The 19,416-nt window shown below is 40.7% G+C and overlaps 2 protein-coding genes across 5 annotated transcripts in view; one reads left to right on the top strand and one right to left on the bottom strand.

The window, feature by feature from the left end:
• The window catches only part of SGSH (N-sulfoglucosamine sulfohydrolase), a 326,328-nt gene extending 322,127 nt beyond the window's left edge, over positions 1-4,201 (bottom strand). The window contains exon 1 of one of the 2 annotated variants that reach the window (XM_044068081.1): positions 3,914-4,201. In XM_044068081.1, the coding sequence (XP_043924016.1) occupies positions 3,914-4,022 (109 nt within the window). In that variant the 5' untranslated portion in view covers positions 4,023-4,201. The remainder of the gene's footprint in view (positions 1-3,913) is intronic. The other variant, XM_044068082.1, reaches the window with a different exon arrangement.
• An 85-nt stretch (positions 4,202-4,286) lies between these two features.
• SLC26A11 (solute carrier family 26 member 11) overlaps positions 4,287-19,416 on the top strand; it is a 1,037,522-nt gene continuing 1,022,392 nt past the window's right edge. Inside the window, exon 1 of one of the 3 annotated variants that reach the window (XM_044068078.1) lies at positions 4,287-4,370. The gene's annotated coding sequence lies outside the window, so the exon portion shown is untranslated. The other 2 variants (XM_044068080.1, XM_044068079.1) reach the window with 2 other exon arrangements.

The raw sequence follows: 19,416 nt of genomic DNA, 5'->3' as shown, positions 1-19,416 counted from the left end.
CTATCTGGGTCAGGAATGGCAAAATCCAGGGTCAGTATATAAAGACTCAGCATACATTATAAACAGCACCCCATGACAAAACAGACTAAAAAGCATTTTAATAGTATTAAATATAAACAGTAAGTAGCTTTAAATAAACAAACAATCTTCACTAGCATCAAAGAAGACCTCGATCATAACTGCTTATGAAGATCTGCCAAATTATCTAGTGAAGGATATACTTAAGTGTCAAATAACCAAGAAGTGAACTAAAGCAAGAAGACAAATGACTGTTTGGGTATTTCTACCCAGGTCCCCATATTAACAGCTAACATTTCTCTCTCCTTCTATTAGAATGTCAAACACTCACCTGACCAATCTATTCTTCTACAGATAAAGGCTCTATGGCCCAAGCACCAAAAGTGGTGATATTATCCATACAGCAGACTGGTGGTTCTCTGTTATGGCAGTTATTTTAACCCTGACCCTGCCCATAGACACTAAAGGGACTGTGTCTTTGCAAATGGTGTCACCCATTTGAGTGGCATAATTACAAGGTCCTGGCACTCCACCTTGTAGCAAACACATTCTTATGATGTCCAGTCTCCATCAAGAATTTTGGTAATAGATCGCGCGTCACTAACATGCACAACTGACCTTCCAAGATGAAAGAAGGGAACAGGCATCACTCCTCTCCCTCACCCCTACCAGCTCCCCCAGCACCAAGGCCATTAACCAAACCCTGGATATTTGGATCACAGTCAATACTTTATCCTTCTAGTGCTCAAAGCTTTATTTACACTTTAACCAAAAAAAAGTGGACCAAATAAAGACCCTTTTCTAGGCAACACATCTATTATGTTGATTTTTTTTTTTGCAGTGCCCACATACCTCTGGTGCAAGAAAGTTGTCAGTTTCACAATAGCAAATTATATATGTAGCTCATACAATTTCTTATACAAGTACATTTGCCGCACACCTTCTTCTACTAATTTCATGTCTTCGGAGTTGTTGGTTGCTAGATATCACAGGCAGTTAATTCGGTTATTTTATCTACGCCTTGACTGAATGAGCACCAGAAGTGTTTTACATCCACTCCACTGGCACAACAACAGAGCACCAGGGCAGTGATCCAGAAACCATAAGTGGAATGCACTACCATTGTGACAGTAAGGTCAACAGAGATCAAGCAGCAAGAACTCAACACTGCCTTTTCTGGAAGAGGATGCTGGATTACTCTCAGCATGAGTGCTCCATCATAAAGGCCCTATAAGTGACAGTCTGCAAAGGCAAACTGCAAACAATGGTCTTAACTAAGATATTTATAGAAAATTCTATTTTCTTAGCAACATGGAGGCATTACATCTAGTGAAAGATTTCTTTGAGAGACAGGAATTGAAAAAAAAAAATACCAGACTGCTATACAATAGTGGTCATCCTACCACCATTCCATACCCATTTCATGGTTACGAATGAGAAAAGTAGAATGACTGAGTGGCAGACCATGGATGTAACACTAATATTTCTGTGAATGCCAAAACAAGATTTTTTAGAAGGAAATTTTGCATTTGGTATCTTTTTTTGAGATAACCCAAAAAAGTGCAGCAACTGCAGAAATGACCAATAACATAAATTCACACTGCTGTTCGGTTACAATAAAGGCTGTCCTTCACCTGATAAATTCCAAGGAATGAGCAAACCGTATAAATAGTGAAAAAGCTTAATAACTCATAAAACCATTACAACAACCAATAAAACGGATTAAGCGCACTTTCATCTCATAGCCCGAGACTTCATCAGAATCATCTGTTAATTTAAGAAACTTCCATGTTTAAATAAACTTCCACTCTTTTCCATTTCTTAAAACCAGCTCTGAAATTTTTTGCTCTACTTGCAGCTGAAAGCCTTCCAGATGTAACATCTCTATTTGTGGCTGTGTATGTCAAAATAAAGATTTTGGACTTATATCATCGGTCAGTTCGTTTCTTCATATATATGTTGGTGGAGGACAGCCTTTTATAGTACCCAACAGTAGTAATAACTGTCTTGCTGCAATTTTGTCGATACTGGGTTTGCCAGTACCTAGTATTTGTGTTGTTTTTTTACTATACCACATTCTTATAAAAGTGTTATAAACAGGGTATTTTTAAATATGGTACTTTTAAATATGTATTTTTAAATAAGGCACTTACTAACGCTGTAATACAATATAAGTAAAACATGTATTTAATTGTTTTGAGCACCAAAATTAACCAATGGAAAAGAGTGGAAGGTTATTTAAACATGGAAGTTTCTTAAATTAACAGATGATTCTGATGACGTCTCAGGCTATGAGATGAAAGCGCGCTTAATCTGTTTTATTGGTTGTTGTAATGGTTTTATGAGTTATTAAACTTTTTCACTATTTATACGGTTCGCTCGTTCCTTGGAATTTATCAGGTGGAGGACAGCCTTTATTGTAACCGAACAGCAGTGTGAGTTTATGTTATTGATCTTTTTTTGAGACTATGTTTCATTTTTTTTGTCATCCAAAAAAATAAGTAAATAAGTCTGCAAGTGTTTCAGACAGATACCAAATGATACATTACACACACACATATAGTTCAGTATAAGTTTCTGTTTTAGCCTGTTGCTCAATATATGAATAATGGCACATAAAAGCTTTGGCATACTGAAACATACAGCTCCCTCTCACTGATATTGTCAGTGCTATAATTTAGCAGTGCAGTTAACACCTTCATTACTGAAACAATGACATTAAATCTACCTGAAACAGCAGCTACTACAAATCTTTAACTTGGAAGATTCTGCTTTTGGTAACCATAAACTCCACAAGGAAGCCTACCATTTTTGCTTATTTCAGGAATGGCAGTACACAACACAAACATGAAACTGCCACAATGGAGGTATGACCTAGGGTTTACTGCTTATTATGCAATCCAGCAGCAGAAATTTGGAAGGACAATCATGCAAAGCATTCTGTTATACCTGTCCACCCCATTGATCTTTGTCAAAAGTTAGGAACATGTCAGAACTGCAAGTCAACAGTAATTCCTACAACAGGCAGGGGATTTTCACTCACTTTACCTCTACAGGGTTCCTCCCCTTCAGGAACACTGTACCAAAGTATGGCAGAAAAGTTAAAATGTTGTTACAACTGTGAATTATTGTTTTAGTTTCTCAGTGGAAAAATGAAAATGATATACAAAAACATATTTAAATTAAAAAATAGCATGGTGTTTTAGTTTTACATTTCTACTATTCACATAATAGTGAAGGGCAGGTGCTGACAAAAAAGTGCACTGGCAGTGCACATGCAAAGGTAATAAGAAAACATGTTTTTCTCTCATATCAACTGTTACAGTAAATGCCTCACACATTCACATTTTGTTTAGTTATTTCAGTCAGACTCATGTCAGACTGCCTTACATGCTCTGGATTTCCAGTATGTACCAAATTAGGAACTACCACTTAAGGATGTCCACTGCTAATAAAGTTCTGGGCTGTGTGGGGCAAGTGTACATGCAGTCTGCTTTACAGTCTTAATGATTTTTTTCAACATACTATAGAATACAAAATGCCATCCCTCTGGTTATTTTAAAAGCATGTTTTACACATACCAACTCATCATTTATCACTTATATATTGTATTTAATGCAATTCTGGAGGACATGAAAGCTCATGGGCTGCTGTCATACAAAGACGTTTAAGAATTATATACACAGAAATAACCAGTCTACATGCATGGAGTTTGTGCGTATGTTAGTATATATACTAGGATTTATTATCGATCACTAATTTCCCATTGGGCACTCTGCACCGAACACCACAGCTCGACAAAATGGCCCACAAAGGCAGTAGCCTAGTACTAATCTACGAACCTATGAACAGCTACCTAAATTATACGATTAACACCTGTTCACCCCTAACTCACCAATGATCAGCAGCACATTCCTCCTGGCCGTTCCCAAGGCGCAGCAAGCAAACCAGAAACCAGAGAAAAGTAAGCAAAAGTAGAAGAAACGAGCCCTTTTCCAAAACATATTATGACTTCCTCTTAACTAGCCCATCCGAACTGTTCCACAACTTCAGCTGTAACAGTCTATGCAACTGACTCATTAAATCTCACAATTCACAGTGACAGCACTCCAGCCTCCTAAATTGTAGGATCCTTGTTTTATGGTTTCCTAAATTACGAGTTCGAAACCTCCGATGGCCGTCAGAAGACTTTTGCTTATTCTACATTTGCTTCCGGGAAAGGCGCTGCTCAAAGTTGTCACGCACCTATCGGAGCTCGTGCCACTCCTATGAGAGACGCGTCACATGAGTTAAGGTCGTAGAACTGGGGACCAATACAACTTTTATTGAATAGAAATCGAAGCTGCATTTAGGTAAGTCAGAACATTATTCGTGTTGTTTTTGTGTACGGTTTTACTTAGACGTTAAAATTGGAAGGAGTCGATATATCGGCTGCGTTTTAGATATATTGCTTGTGTTTGCATATTTCTAACGACAGCTCTTGGATATTTAGAGATTACAGCTCATGTAATTTGAGTTTTATTTGAATTTTCCCAAATTAACTCTTGCTTAGAAGAGGTTCCTATTCATCGCAGAAGTACACGTTTGCCTTGTTTCAGGATTCACTGGTACGTAATAACGAGAGATTATCTATAATGGGTAATAATAGCACATTAAAGTAATTCTGATCAACTGGATTTTTTATCCCTGAACTGTCAAAAAGTACCAGTTTAGCTGGTTTATTTTTATCTCTGCTTTGAAAGCTTGTGGATGTTAGGGGTGCAGAGACAGAAAAAAACTCCACTTTTCTACCTAGATTGAAGTACGACGTTTTGTCTAGGAGTAATTATTTACACGACAGACTCGTTTTTATTCACACCTTTCACAGTATTGCATACTTCTCGGTTTCTGAATATAGGAAACCATAGCATCGTCCTTTAAAATTATAGTGGAGGATTAGAAAGATCATCACTTTCTTATTTTTCACAGTGCAAAGTCTCTTTATAATATAGCCTATGTTGTTAGTGATAGGGGGTCCTTGTGAAGGATGTTTAATAATGTATTTGGTTATACATGGGTCTGATTTTTATGAAGAAAAATCAGTAACTGTGGAAGCAGATAGGCTAAATAAATCCGAGGGTAAAAATAGCACTACCGTTGTGATTAAATAAAGTAGTACGCATATCACGGAGAAATACAAGAAAAATGAATTTAGGATCGTGTTCCTGTAATGAACATTTGTCTTCCCATTGCACAGCCTGCCTTTTTTTTTTTTTTTTTTTTCTTGTACCTTTCAGGTTATATTGCGTATTGTTTCATTTTTTTTTTTTCTTGTACCTTTCAGGTTATATTGCGTATTGTTTCAGGACCTAATAGTGTACGTAGGAATGAAACACAGTGCAGATAGACTGTGAAATAAAATAATGGGGAACGTATGAAGACTTTGTAGAGCTCAAGGTTGCTTTCTGCAGCTGATGTCTAGTCTTAATCCTCCGTCAGTCAAAAATATCTGTGAATTTTAAAGGACGATGCTATGGTTTCCAATATTCAGAAACCGAGAAGTATGTTATACTGTGAAAGGTGTGAATAAAAACGAGTCTGTCGTGTAATTAATTACTCCTAGACAAAAGTCGAACTTCAATCTAGGTAGAAAAGTGGAGTTTTTTTCTGTCTCTGCACCACCCCTTGTAACGTGTTACTGAGTAAACATTTTCTCTCTGTTAACAGTCTACTTCATTTCAGTTACTCGGAAAAAAGATACAAAGTTTTTCCGAGTAACTGAAACGAAGCAGACTGTTAACAGAGAGAAAATGTTTACTCAGTAACACGTTACAAGACAAATTCTTCTCACTTATCCACGGGCTTTATAAATCTACCAAAACTGAATGGCTGTCCACTGAACTCAAATTATCTCTTAACTCTAATGGATGAAGCATGGCAAAAATGGAAACAGGACCCCACCTAGCAACTATCTTTTATAGATTTCTGTAACCTAGCCAAGAAGTCCATCAGAAAGCACAAAATAACTCTTCAAGAATTACTCGGTTATATTCCCGCAAACACTTTTGAAAAGAAGTTGACCTACTTACAGGAAGAAAACCTCCTCATGATACCTGGTCTACAAACATTATTCAATGTGGTACAGCAAAACTTTCCCCAAAAGATTTTTTTATTGAATTTAGCAAGCTCCCATAAATAAGCTCCACACCTCCTACAGATCATGCACTGTCTACCCCATCACCATTCATAGGGTCACCCCCCCCACTTCAAATGCATACTTCTCAAAGTCATCTCTGCTCCTTGAAAATATTTCTACTGACACCCCTCCTGGGTCTGACAACATAAACCCCTGGTTCATATATCACTGCAGAGAGCATCTGCTCTATTCTGGGCAAACTTCTTGAAAAGATAGTCTACACCCAACTCTCCTATATCCAGCAATACTACCTGCTGTCATCCAACCAACATGGATTCTGTCCTGGATGAACTACTATGATAGCACTTTGGTCCCTAACTGATGACATCCTGCTAAACTCTGATGGTGGCTTCCTTACAGGTGCCCTAGTTAAAGACCTGACAAAGGCATTTGACCTTGCTGACTACTTACTTTTCCAAAACAAACTAACTGAAATTGTACTAATTGAAATGATCAGATGCCATTTCCTGTTTTCAAAACTTCCTCACTGATGGACTTTTCAGAGTTGAAGTAGGATTCTCGCAATCAGAATCTGTACCTACTTACAAAAGTGTTCCACAAGAATCCATTCTTGCCACCCTTCTCCTCTCCGTATTCATTAACAAACTTCCTTGTGACCTCTTCCATTTCCCACTTATCCTCCGTGCTGATGTCATGGTCATTTACTGATCAGGTCAGTCTCTCACCAACATTTAATGCCAACTCCAGTAGGACTTGCATGAGTTCCATCAATGGCCCATAAACCATAAACTACTTCTCAATCCAAAAAAGACCAAAATTATGCTTTTTTTGGAACTCCAAAGAAAATTTCCCCACTTCTAACTCTTTAACTGTATTTGACCTTTATAACCATTCCACAGAAATGACCTCCACCTTCAAATAATGCCATTTCCACATAGACAAAGTGAGAGCCAAACTAAACTACCTCCTCTTCTGAGCCAAAAAAAGTCCCCTTTTCTATCCCAACCACCAGAGCAACCACTGATGAAGTTCTCTTTTCTCAACTTGAATATGGTCTCCCAATGTTTGTTTCTGCCTTCAAGAAAAAATACTGCTACAGTTCAGACCATCTCTGACAGCATCTGATCATTCATTACAAATTCTCCGTGAGTGTGTATCACTCTAGAAAAAGCCAAATGACTATCAACAAAACAAAGCTCTAACCTACTTTTCGGATCCCAGTTCTATAAACTACTCCATCTCCACACATTTACTCCCCTTGCAGCTAGACTTAATGAAAAAAAAAAACTCATACAACCTGAGGCACTACTCACAAGCCACACCAGCTCTCATTACCCTAGAACCAACCCCCACAGCATTACACATGCTTTCTACTGTTGGGCACTTTTTCTTTGGCAGGATTTCCCCATTGACTTTATAAAATTCAACACTTATTCCAAATTCAGAATGCAACTGAAAAAGAACATTAATTTTCAAGCCAAATACTGTTTTCCAAGTCTCTTCTCTCTCAAGATTTACTGAACATCAACCCACTTTAGCAAGTAATATATGTACTGTATGTTATATTCTGATTGATTGTACTTTGCACTGTGCTGGTTACTAGAATGTGTTTGTTCATATAGTTAGTCTGAACTACTGTTATTGCTTACATTTCTGTATTTTTTGTTTCTGAAATGTTTTGTGTTTCACCTGGGTTGAACCTGAGATTAGTCAGTATTGATCAGTACACTATACTGGTAAACAAAAATAATTCAATAAATTAACAGTTTGTTTATTTATTTAAATTGTATCTGGCAAAACTGCTGTTTGAGATGAATGAGTGTCTGGAGGGTCTTGTACGAAAAGCGGGCATACTTTAAAAATACTGTAGTAACCATTTCCCAACTTTTTCATGACTTTCAAACTTAAATGCTGTTTTGATTAACTGTTTTGAAGTATGTATGATATGTCAACAGTACTTATCTTTAAGGGTTTGTTGTATAATAACCTATTAAAAAAATGTATTTGAATGTGAAGTAAAGAATAGTCATGTTAGCAATTCCAAGTGTATGTGTTACGGCCAAACTTTCCAGCAGTGATAATCTGGTGAAAAACTCTCAGTGGGAGTTGTAGAGTCCATGGGAATGGCCTAAACAATTTTTTAAAGAAAAAGAACTCAAGGCGTCCTTACATTCACTGTTGCTGTAATCATTACAAATGGTATTCCCTGCAGTGAAGCCCACCGTCTGGCCAGTTTACCAAAGTCAACCGTTACTTTAAGGTATGCTGAACATCACCTACACACTCCTTGCATAGAGTAGGGCATAAAGGTGACGTTCAGGCGTACCATCCTCAGAACTTCTTTGCCGCCAGTCCGAACACTGTTTTTAACAGTCGGTCTGTTACCTCCATCCATTTTTTTGCTGTCTTTCTGTTTGTTAGCATTCCGGTGATTTACTCCTGTTTGCTGAAGTCCTCACTGTAGCAGATAAGTACCCAGTTGTGTTTTTTTTTTTTTATTCCTTTTTGTTTAAATGTCCTGCTGCCTCTGTGGTGTCTGGAAACTGATAACCCATCTCAGTTGCTTCCTTCGTCCAAGTTACTGCCTTCTGACAAGGACAGTAGAACCATGGATAGGCTGGGTAAGAAGGTTTATACATTGGCTACCCTAGCTTTTAGGGCTATTAATTGTCAGACCCATATCTCTAGGTATGTGTTGGCTCTTCTTTCTCAGGCCTGTCAGCTTTTTTCTGATCTTCCAGACTCTGAGAGTAAATCTTCTGCTCTTTCCTTGCTAGGGACTTCTTCTCAAGTAGTTCATCATTCTATCAAATGTAGTTATGATGCAGCTGATCCTTTTGGTTCAGTGAGGAGGTATTCTTGGATTAGGCTTCAAACTTTACCTGATGATATTAAGGCTAAGTTGATGGAGGCTCCTCTGGATAATACACTTGTTTGGGGAAGCAGTTGCTGGTTTGTTCAGGATGAGGGGAAGGCTTTTACAGGAGCTTAAATGTCTTTGTTTCTCCTGTGACCCAATTTCAGCGAAACTAACCTAAGCCAGCCTTTGTTTGTAGGCAATCTCACCCTCCTTCTATAGGTAAAAAGGGTGGTAAATGGACCCCCACCTGCTAAGGCCACTCAGACTGCGGGGATTCTAAATCCTTCCTTTCCTGACAAACGCTGTCTGACTATCCACTTGTTCCCAGCCATATTCCTCTTTCTCTTCACCTTTCTCTTTCTTTTCCTGTTTGGCTCTGAATCACCCAGGATATTTGGGCTCTGTCAGTCATTCAGCAGAGGTACTTCATGGTTTGGATTTCCATCCCTCTTTTATGGTCATTCCTCAGCCTCCTCCGGAACAACTTCCTTTTTTCCCCAGAGGTTCATCGAGACCTCTTGTGTCAGGGTACTATTAGACATGCCGGTGTCCCAAAGAGGGAAAGGATTTTATTCAAGAATATTTCTAGTGCCCAGAAAAGAAGGTACTTGGAGACCTATTCTAGACCTGTTTCATGTAAAACACCTTTCTGAAGGTGCCTTCCTTTCGGATGTTGCCGCTTCAAGGGATCCAAATCTTTCCTTATTTGGACAACCTGCTGATTCAGACATCCCCTCCAAAGATTCTTTTGCAAAATCTTTGTTTTACCATTTCTTTTCTTCAGAGCCTAGGGGTCACAATAAACTTCAAAAAGTCTTCTCTGACTCCTTAGAATCATTTCTTTCTGGGTTACAGGATTCAAAGTTGCTAATGCTGGCATTCCTGCCTCCTCCAAAGGCCTTAACTCTCATTTCTTTCTTTCAAATTCTTCTTCCCCTGGCCTCCATTACAGCCAGGGAGTTTCTGAGAGCTCTGAGGTTCATGGCTTCCACCATTCCAGTACTCTCTCTGACCAAACTCGAGATGAGAAGTTCCAGTGGTTTCTGAAGTCGGTGGGACTTCAGCATGCACATCCTCTAGACATTCCAGTTAATCTTCTCCCATGTCTCAAGAAAGAACTTCTGTGGTGGATTCAGCAATTGTCTCTGAATCCAGGGCTCCCTTTTCAACCTCATCTTCCCTCTCAGGATCTGTTCACAGATGCTTCAGATGTGGGATGGGGAGCAATGTTTGGCTCCCTGAGGGTTCAGGGAGTGTGGTCACCTCATCAGCAGATGTAGCACATTAACATCAAAGAGATGAGTGTTCTTGTGCTGGCTCTTCAGGCCTTTCATCTTCTCTTTTCTCTCCAGGGCCTCTCAAGGTATTCACAAACAATACCACAATTATGTGGTATATCAACAAACGGGGGTACAAGATCTCTCCAGGGCCTCTCAAGGTATTCACAAACAATACCACAATTATGTGGTATATTAACAAACGGGGGTACAAGATCTTACCGTCTTTGCCAGCTGTCATTTCTGGTATGGGATATGGCTCTCCAGTATCAAGTTACTCTTCTGATCTGAAGGAATATAAACTGCCTGAACATTGTGGCAGACGGTCTGAGCAGGTCCTTCAGTCAATCACATGAATGGATACTTCAGAGGGATGTGTTTCTGGACATTGTTCACCAGTGGGGTACTCCTCAAGTAACCTCCCCTCTGAACAGACAACTTTTTCTGTTTTGTGCCAGAGCCCCAGGTCCTCTGGTATGGAAGGTGGACGCCCTCTTATTTTCTTGGAAGGGTATGTTTCTTTATGCATTCCACTCCCCTTCCTCTCATTCCAAGAGACCTGTTCAAGATTCAACAGGATGCTCCCAAAATCTTGTTGGTGACTCCCTTTTGGCCACAACAGCACTGGTTCCCTCTACTTCTGCATCTAGCCAAGGGCATTTATCACCAGGTACCTCACAGGGTGGATCTCCTAACGAAAGGCAAAGGGGTCTTTCATCCCTCCCCACCTGCCCACACTTCAGCTGACACTTTGGGTGATAGGGTTTTGATCCCTCACAGACTCTTTTTTTATGAGGAAGTGCTGTAAGTCCTGCAGGAGGCCAGGAAACCTACTACTAGGAAATCGTACTTGTCTAAATGGAAGTGGTTTTCTATTTGGTGTCATTCTCGTGATCTGGACCCACTTTCTGTGGATGTTCCTTTGGTTTTGTCTTATTTGTGTGAGTTGCTCAATGCTGGTTTGGCCTATTCTGTTAAGATCCTCATCTCTTTCTGCTTGAATGCTTTTAAGTGCCCCACTAGCTTCTAGATTTGAGGCTAAGCAGTTTCTTAAAGGCGTCCTTAATATTAGACCTCCCAGGAAGCCTGTTCCTCCTCTGTGGGATCTTAATTTCGCTATGGAAATTTTTGACTTGGGCTCCTTTTGAGCCTGCTGTTTCAGCTTCCTTGCAACATTGTTCTTGGAAGACAGTTCTTTTGTTAGCGCTTACTTCTGCCAGATGGATGTCAGAGTTGCAAGCCCTTAGGGCTTGTCCACTTTTTTTGATAGTGTCCTTATGTACCAGTCCTTCTTTCATGCCCAAGGTGGTTAATGAGTTGTCTCTTAATCAGTCTGTTAATTTGCGTACTTTTTCCCCTCTCTGCAATCTGACAGTGAGAGGGTGCTGCATTTCTTAGATGTGCATATACAGCTCAAATTTTATTTGGATAAAACTAAAGCTATCCGAAAATCTGACCAGTTGTTTGTTTGTTTCCTTTCATCCTAGGTCTTTAGGTTTGGCTGTTTCCAAGCAAACTATTTCCACTTGGATTTTAAAGGCCATCTCCTTTTGTTACACTTTGGCGGGAGCCTTCATTCTTCTGTAAAGGCTGATTCTACTAGAGTTGTGGCTTCTTCTGCTACTTTTTTAAAAGGCTTAGACACTAATTCTATTCTTGAAGCTGCTACCTGGACTTCTGTGCATATCTTTACCAAACATTACCAGTTGGATGGTATATCCAGAGCTAGAGCTGGTTTTGGTGATGCCATTCTTCATGGCTTCTTGGAGGTCTCTGCTTCCTCCCTTCCAGGTTTCTTCTTGAGCTTTAGCACTTTCCCATTTGTAATGAATACTGCAGCGGTGAAGGCAAGGACATCTTCCGTTACGGTAAGATTTTATGCAACTGTACTATGTGCTTGCCTTCACCGCTGCAGTATTCACTCCACCCACCCCACCCCCACCCCCGTCCACCTTGTCTATTTTTCCTTCCTGGGGCAATCCGTTCTGAGGATGGTGCACCTGAATGTCACATTTATGCCCTATGTTAAGCAAGGAGTGTGTAGGTGACATTCAGCGTACCTTAAAGCAATGGTAGACTTTAGTAAACTGGCCAGATGGTGGACTTCATGGGTGCTTCATGTCAGGGAATCCCATTTGTAATGAATACTGCAGCAGTGAAGGTAAGGACATCTACTGTTATGGTAAGATTTTACACAACTGTACTTTTAAGTAGAATCTCTCTCAACTTTGTCTTACAACTTTCTCTCTCTCCTACTAATACCTCAAGATCCATTCTTTGATGTCTACTGTAGTTGCAGCCAACTCACTGCAAGAATGTTTGTCATACACTTCTGTCTCTCTGCTGGACAGTGGCACAGGAAAATAATTTTCTTGGGTGGCATAAGCTATAGAACCTTGCTGGCTAGGCTTACGTAGGCCATTGGGCCGATAGCCTAGTACCTACCTATGAACACAATATTTGCTCTGATTCTACAAATTTGATGGCACTCTTCTGTTTGCAAAATTGTAATAGGAATAATTTCTACTACAAGATGGAAAATGTATGCACCATGTAAGTGTACATTTTGTTGCTTGCAAGTGCTCTTTTTTTATCGGACTTGGGTTGCTTATGTCATTTCTGTTGTCAGTGCCTTATGCCATTTTAAATTGCTTTTTTACACACTCATAAATGTTTATGGCTTATTAGTTCAGTGTATTCCATGTGCTTTTACATTATACATGCATAAATTGTTTTTATAGGTTCATAGGATGATACTAGGCTATTGGCCCGGAGGGCCTTATAAGCCTAGCCAAGAATTTATCCCATGTTCCCTCAAAGTCAGTACCTGTTTCCACTGTCCAGCAGGGACACAGGTGGGATCCCAGGGGTATATTTTCTGTTTCCCATCCAGTCATTCAGGTTCCTCTTAGAGGGCTTGAGAGGTACTCTGCTTGACATGGAGAGGGAGCCTGTTCCACAGACAGGGGAGTCTTTAGGACACAGACCTGTCCCACTGACAAGTTCTGTTAATGTCACAGACCAGATTAAAGCCTTGTGGGCGGGTTGTGCGAGTGGAGTTTCTTACGGATATGCATCAACTCCATCAAGGCTGGATCTGTAATGGCCTTGTATGTCAGACACAGATCACCTCTGAGCAGTCTGTATGAGACTGAGTAGAGGGACAGGGCTTTTAGCCCATCTGTATAGGATAGCTGTTTGAGACCCTGGATTTTCCTGGTCAGGAACCTCTTTGGTCTCTCCAACTGCTGCATGTGCTTGGCAAGGTACATGCCGAAGGGGGAATTGTACTCAATAATGGGTCTGATAAGGGAGGAGTACAGGGATGTTATGATCTCATTGTTCTTGGATGAAATACCCTTATTTATGAGGTGGGCCATGTAGAAAGCCTTCCATACAATGGAGGCAACATGGTGGTCAAAAGTCAGGTTGCTGTCAACCCGGGTACCCAAATCCCTCACGACTGAAGCATTATTGTCTATGTGCAATGCAAAGCTATAGCAGATTCTAAGTGCAGAACTCTGAATAAAGCAAACTGACAGTGTTAATTGAAGAGTGAGTGATTTGGTCTTAAATACAAAATCTATAAAAATCTTATGATTGTTCCAGTACATTTCAGATGTTCTAGAATTTCTTTCAGAAAAATGGAAGGTCACTGTCTCTGCCTCCTTTTATAGGTTCATAGGTTCATAGGTTTATACTAGGCTATCTGCCCTAAGGCATTTATAAGCCTAGCCCAAATTATTGTGGCTTACGCCACCCCTTATATGAAAAAATACTGTGCCCATTAGTTTGTTGTGCCTCTGTCCAGCAGTGACCCAGAGATGATTCCCGGGGTAAACCTACGATCTCCCATCCACAGGTCTAGATTTCTCTTGAACAGAGTCAGCGAGGTGCTCTGCCTCACATGGACCAGGATTTTATTCCACAGCATAGGAGTCTCTGAGTGATAAATCTATCCCTCCAGCACGTCCTATTTATATCCGTGCTAAGGTTTAAGTCGCTTGCTCTAGTGGTTTTGGTGGATTTGGATTTTTGAGGTGGAGCATGTCCATTAATTCCGGGTTGGACATGGCCTTGTATGTCAGGCACATGTCACCTCTGAGCAGACGGTATGCGACTGAATAGAGCTGGAGTTTCTTCAATCTGGCAGCATATGACAGATTTTGGAGTCCCTTTATCCTTTTGGTGAGGAACTTTTGGGGTCTCTCCAATTGCTGCAGATGTCGGGTGAGATACATCCCGAATGGGGCATTGTACTCGATCATTGGTCTGATAAGTGAAGAGTACAGGGGAACAATGACCTCACTAGATCTGGATGTGAATCCCTTCATGATCAGGTGGGCAATGTAGAAGGTCTTTCTAACCACTTTAGCAATGTGAGTGTCAAAAGAAAGGCCACTGTCAACCTGGGTCCCCAGGTCCCTGATAACCTCTTCTGTGCTTAGTGGATTGCCACCTATATGGTAGCTTGGGGTTACCTTGTTTTTCCCGAAGGGTATGACTATACATTTTTTGGCGTTTAACTTCAGGCCATGGCTCTGGCACCAGCTATCTGTTTCCGTGAGTCCCTTCTGAAGGATATCCGTGTCCGATGCACTTTCCACTATGGCGCCCAGTTTGCAGTCATCTGCAAACTTTGTCAGCCAAAGTCCTCCCATGTTGGCCTGTACTTCTGAGAAGTAGATGCCAAACAATAGGGGCCAAGGACCGAGCCCTGTGGGACACCACTTGTGACCGGCTTGGAGTCTGACACAGCGCCAGCAACTCTAACCCTGTGGGTTCTGTCCTTAAGCCAGTTTGCAACCCATCTTGTGACATATGGGTTTACATTTAAGCTGGTAAGTTTTTCTACAATACCCGAGTGGGGTATTGTGTCGAAAGCCTTTGCAAGGTCAAGGTAGGCTGTATGGACTGCCTTTCCTCATCAATGGCCTTGGTGACTATTTCAAGAAGTCGACCAAGTTCAAAAGGCATGATCTTCCCTTGACAAAGCCAAACTGGGTCGGGTCCAATGTCTGCAAGTCCCCTATATCTTTGTTTATGAGCTCCATTATGATCCTCTCCATAGCTTTGCAGACTAGACTTGTTAAGCTTATGGGGGTAATTACCAGGGTCCGTAGAGGCCACCTTTGTGGAGTGGGACCACAGTTGACGTACGCCACTCCTTGGGCACGTATCCTGCGGTAAGGCTGAGATTCAACAGCAGCCTTATGTGCGGGTTTAATTCCTCATTTAGCTCATAGCACACAGCCGGGGACACCATCCGGTCCCATTGATGCTGTGTTTTTAGCTTTAGAGAGAGCAGCTTTCACCTGCGCATTTGAGATGTCCGGGAGGCTACACTCGGCTGGGATAGTTATCTCTCCTTGAGGGGGGGAGAGAGGGGGTGAAGTTTGCACTGAACCTGTCTGCCAGTATGTTGGCAATGTCTGTGGGTTCAGTGATTTTTGTATCATTTTGGACTAATTCTGAGCATATCTGTGAGTTTCCACCCAGGTTCCTAACATAGCTGAAAAAGGCCTTATGATTGTCCTTTGAATCCATGGCAATTTTCTCTCAAAATTGGCCTTAGTTGATTTTATGAGTGCTCGTATTTTTTTACTAATAATGATCAGGGGTGACTTCCCTTTTATGGATTTTGTTCTATCATGTAATAGCTTTCTCCTCTTATTGTAAAGTTTGTTAATGGCTGGGGTCCACCAGACTGGACGTTTGCCCTTTGTGGAAAGAGTCTTGGTTTTATTTGGGATTGCCTGATCCATGCAGTCCTGGAGTTGTTCATAGAAGGCATTTCTAAGGGCTTCCATAGCTTGGGTTGTGGTTTCCTCTGACTCAGGGGCCTTGAAGGATACCACACCAGTCTTGAGTAGTGTGAAGTTTGCTTTAGAGAAGTTCTTCACTATGGTCTTTTGTTTGGGGTGGGGCGGGATGTGGATTTCCAGTGAGATTAGTTTATGATCAGATCTCACCAATGAGGGATATACTTCCGTGTGGAGCATTTTGTCCCCATGTTTGTGACAATGAGATCTAGTATATTTTCTCCTCTCGTGGGAACAGTGACTAGCTGTTCCATGGCATTTGAATTTATGAACTCCAGGAACCGTTGGGCTAGAAAGTTAGGGCTTGAGTAATGTTCCCAGTCTATATTCGGTAGTTGAAGTCACCCAATATGATGGTGTTTGGAGATACATTTATACCCTCCAGTGTCTTCAGGAAGGCTGTGTGGGGTTCCTGAGTTTGAGAGGGTGGCCTGTAGCATGCTACAATTTGTAGAGCAGTTTTGCCTATTGTTAGTTGCACCTGGATGGTTTCAAGCTTCATGCATTGCCACCAACCTGGAGGTGTGAGTATCCTTTATGAATATGGATACACCCTCCTTTTGTGGAGTGGTCCGGGTTTTGGGGCGGAACGCATGATATGAGGTAAAACCTAATAGTGCCGGGGTGCTCTCAGGAGCCTTGAACCAGGTTTCAGTTACAGCACAGACATCGATGTTCTCCATACTGAGAAGGGCCTCGAGTGCGTGCATTTTGAGATTTAGACTTCTGGCATTGAGCAGCATTACCCTCAATTTCTTCCCATTTTTGTTTTCTAGGGTGGTAGGTTTAGAATTTGAGCCTTGCCTAAAAAAGGCACTATGGGGGTGGCAAGAGCCTTAGCCAATATCCGGAATCCCAGGGGTGACAGGTGCAAGCCGTCCCTTGCGAAGCAGCGTGGCTTGTCAAGCATGTCATCCCAGGCAGACAGACACTGGATCCCCAAGTGGAGGCCAATAAAGGAAAGCTCCAGCTAGACAGTTTTCCAAATTCAAGGTCTAATGCACAGAAACTTCACTCAGATTACATTTTGACTTAATATAAAATTGAATGCAAAGGTTCAAATCTTGAAGCAAGATGTGTGGTAAGATGGTAAAAGATCACTAAATTTTTGTTCAGTTAAATACTCTGGTCTTGACAAGTTGTATAGTGTGCAAGAAGTCCAGTAAGCATTCTTTACACAATATTTACACCATGAAGAAGTTTGTCAATAAGCGAGTATGTTCATTACTCATATCTGTAAACCTGACCTCATTTGGTATCCTCAGAAAGTGTAGTAACTGCCTTATGTTTACGAATAATTATCTACTGTTCATCACTGATAATTCTGTTTGTGAGATATGCAGCTATATAACAAATTTGGAGGCCTTACTCTCTCAAAAAATGGGAAGTGTGGGCAACATGCACACATTCTACTTGCAGACTTTAAAAATCTTGGCCAAAATATCATAGAACCACAAAGACTATGCCTCCTTAAGTGTCTAACACCACATCACCTTCATACCCTCCTTCAACAAGGAGTCACCAAGAGTTAGAGCATCTGAAATCCATTACACAAGATTTCTTTACAAATAAAAATATTCTTGTGATTTGTAACTTTATAGTTAGGCACACAGATTCTCTACTCCCTAGACTGGACAAAGACAGGAAGACAGTGAATTGTCTTCCTGTTACCAGGATCTCCAGTATCTTAAGGGCCATTAAGTCCCTTTCATCTGACAAATAAAGACTACATCATGGTGGTTGTCCATGTGCTAGGTGAATGACATTGGTTGCAAAGCCATGACAAGTATGCAGATAGATGTGTCACAACTCTCTATGAATATTACAAATGCATTCAAGACACTGGTCCTGAGTGTAATTCTTCCATCACCAAGAATGTATAGGTATAAAGAAAAGGTAATCGGCGCCAACAATTTACAGAATAGTTGGTGTTATTACAGGGGGAACAGGTATGTGTCAGCGTGGGAGGAGATGCTCAACAGTCCTATTTGCTTCACAAACTATGGCTTGCACCTCTCATTGCAAGGCTTCTGCTTACTGACCTAAAGCCTTTGCTGCCAGTATAGAGCTTTTTTTTAGGCAGAGTCCAGGTAATGGATATATATCCAAGCAAATATTGGATCCCATTAATACGGCTGTGCTTAATGCCAAAAGTCTCAGTAGGAAACTACCTGCCCTTGAAGCTCTCCTTTACCCTCCATACCTGGGTTTTGTCTACTATGCCTTCAGACCATATGGCAACTTTGTTGGGATCATATCACCTCCAGACAGATCAGAGTCTACTTAACTTATTAAATTCCAAATCCCAGTATACAGGACCAGCTATCCACTCCTAGTTTGTTACAGGACATTGTGTATGTCCACAGAAAATTGTGTAAGGTTCCCGAATATAGTTGGTGAACTCCCCTTAAACAAGAACTCCGTTATTTGGGGAGACGTTAACTACCCTTTAGCAAACTGGAAGACCTGTATTTCAGATGGAGAATATGCACAAAAAACTTCCCCTACCCAGATTAACAAACTTGGTAGGGGGCATAATACAATAGACCTGGTTCTTACAAATATGATTTTCTTCATTCACTACTACCATAATATATCCTTTGCTTGTTAGGTTGGACTGTAAACTATTGACTTTTACCTTTTAAAAATGTGTAACTCTCCTGAAATCAGTATCTTGGAATTCAAGGATTTCATATATACCAACCTCATCCATATTCTATGATAAAGTTTTAAAATTCATGTGTAGCAGCAGTAGCAGCCCCAATGTTAACACAACCTGTAGCTTCACAGAGGAGTTATGCAGCCACCTGGATAAATGCATGGAACTGGCTGTCATTACCAGAGGTAAACGTGATTGAAAATTCAGAAACAAACCACCCTGGTAGTTCACCAATGTAAATAAACTCTACTAATAAAAGAAAGAAAACTCCTTAAAGTGACCCACAAAGTATACTGTACAGATAAAACTTCATATCAAGAATAATATCAGAAACATTTCTAAAAAGTTGAAAAACACTGTTGGGTCTACTAAGGCAGCTCCTGAGCTTGGATTAGCATTTGAAGCAAATGACAATTGCAGATCCGTCCTTAGTTACATCAGGAAGCTTAGAAATAACACCCATTTTTTATCCACTAGATATTGCCAGCTTACTAGTAAACAAATTCAATGTGAATTTTGTTACAGAGATTGCCATTCAAAGTTCATCTATCCCTGTGTCTCTCAACCCCCTCCTTTTTGAAAGTACCTTCAGTACATGTTGCTTAATAAACACCAAAAGTACTTCCTACATGGGACCTGATAAA

This window comes from Protopterus annectens, chromosome 4.part0, assembly GCF_019279795.1.
Source record: "Protopterus annectens isolate FY-2018-M chromosome 4.part0, PAN1.0, whole genome shotgun sequence".
Classification (NCBI taxonomy): domain Eukaryota; kingdom Metazoa; phylum Chordata; order Ceratodontiformes; family Protopteridae; genus Protopterus; species Protopterus annectens.
This window is presented reverse-complemented; position numbering and strand designations above follow the sequence as displayed.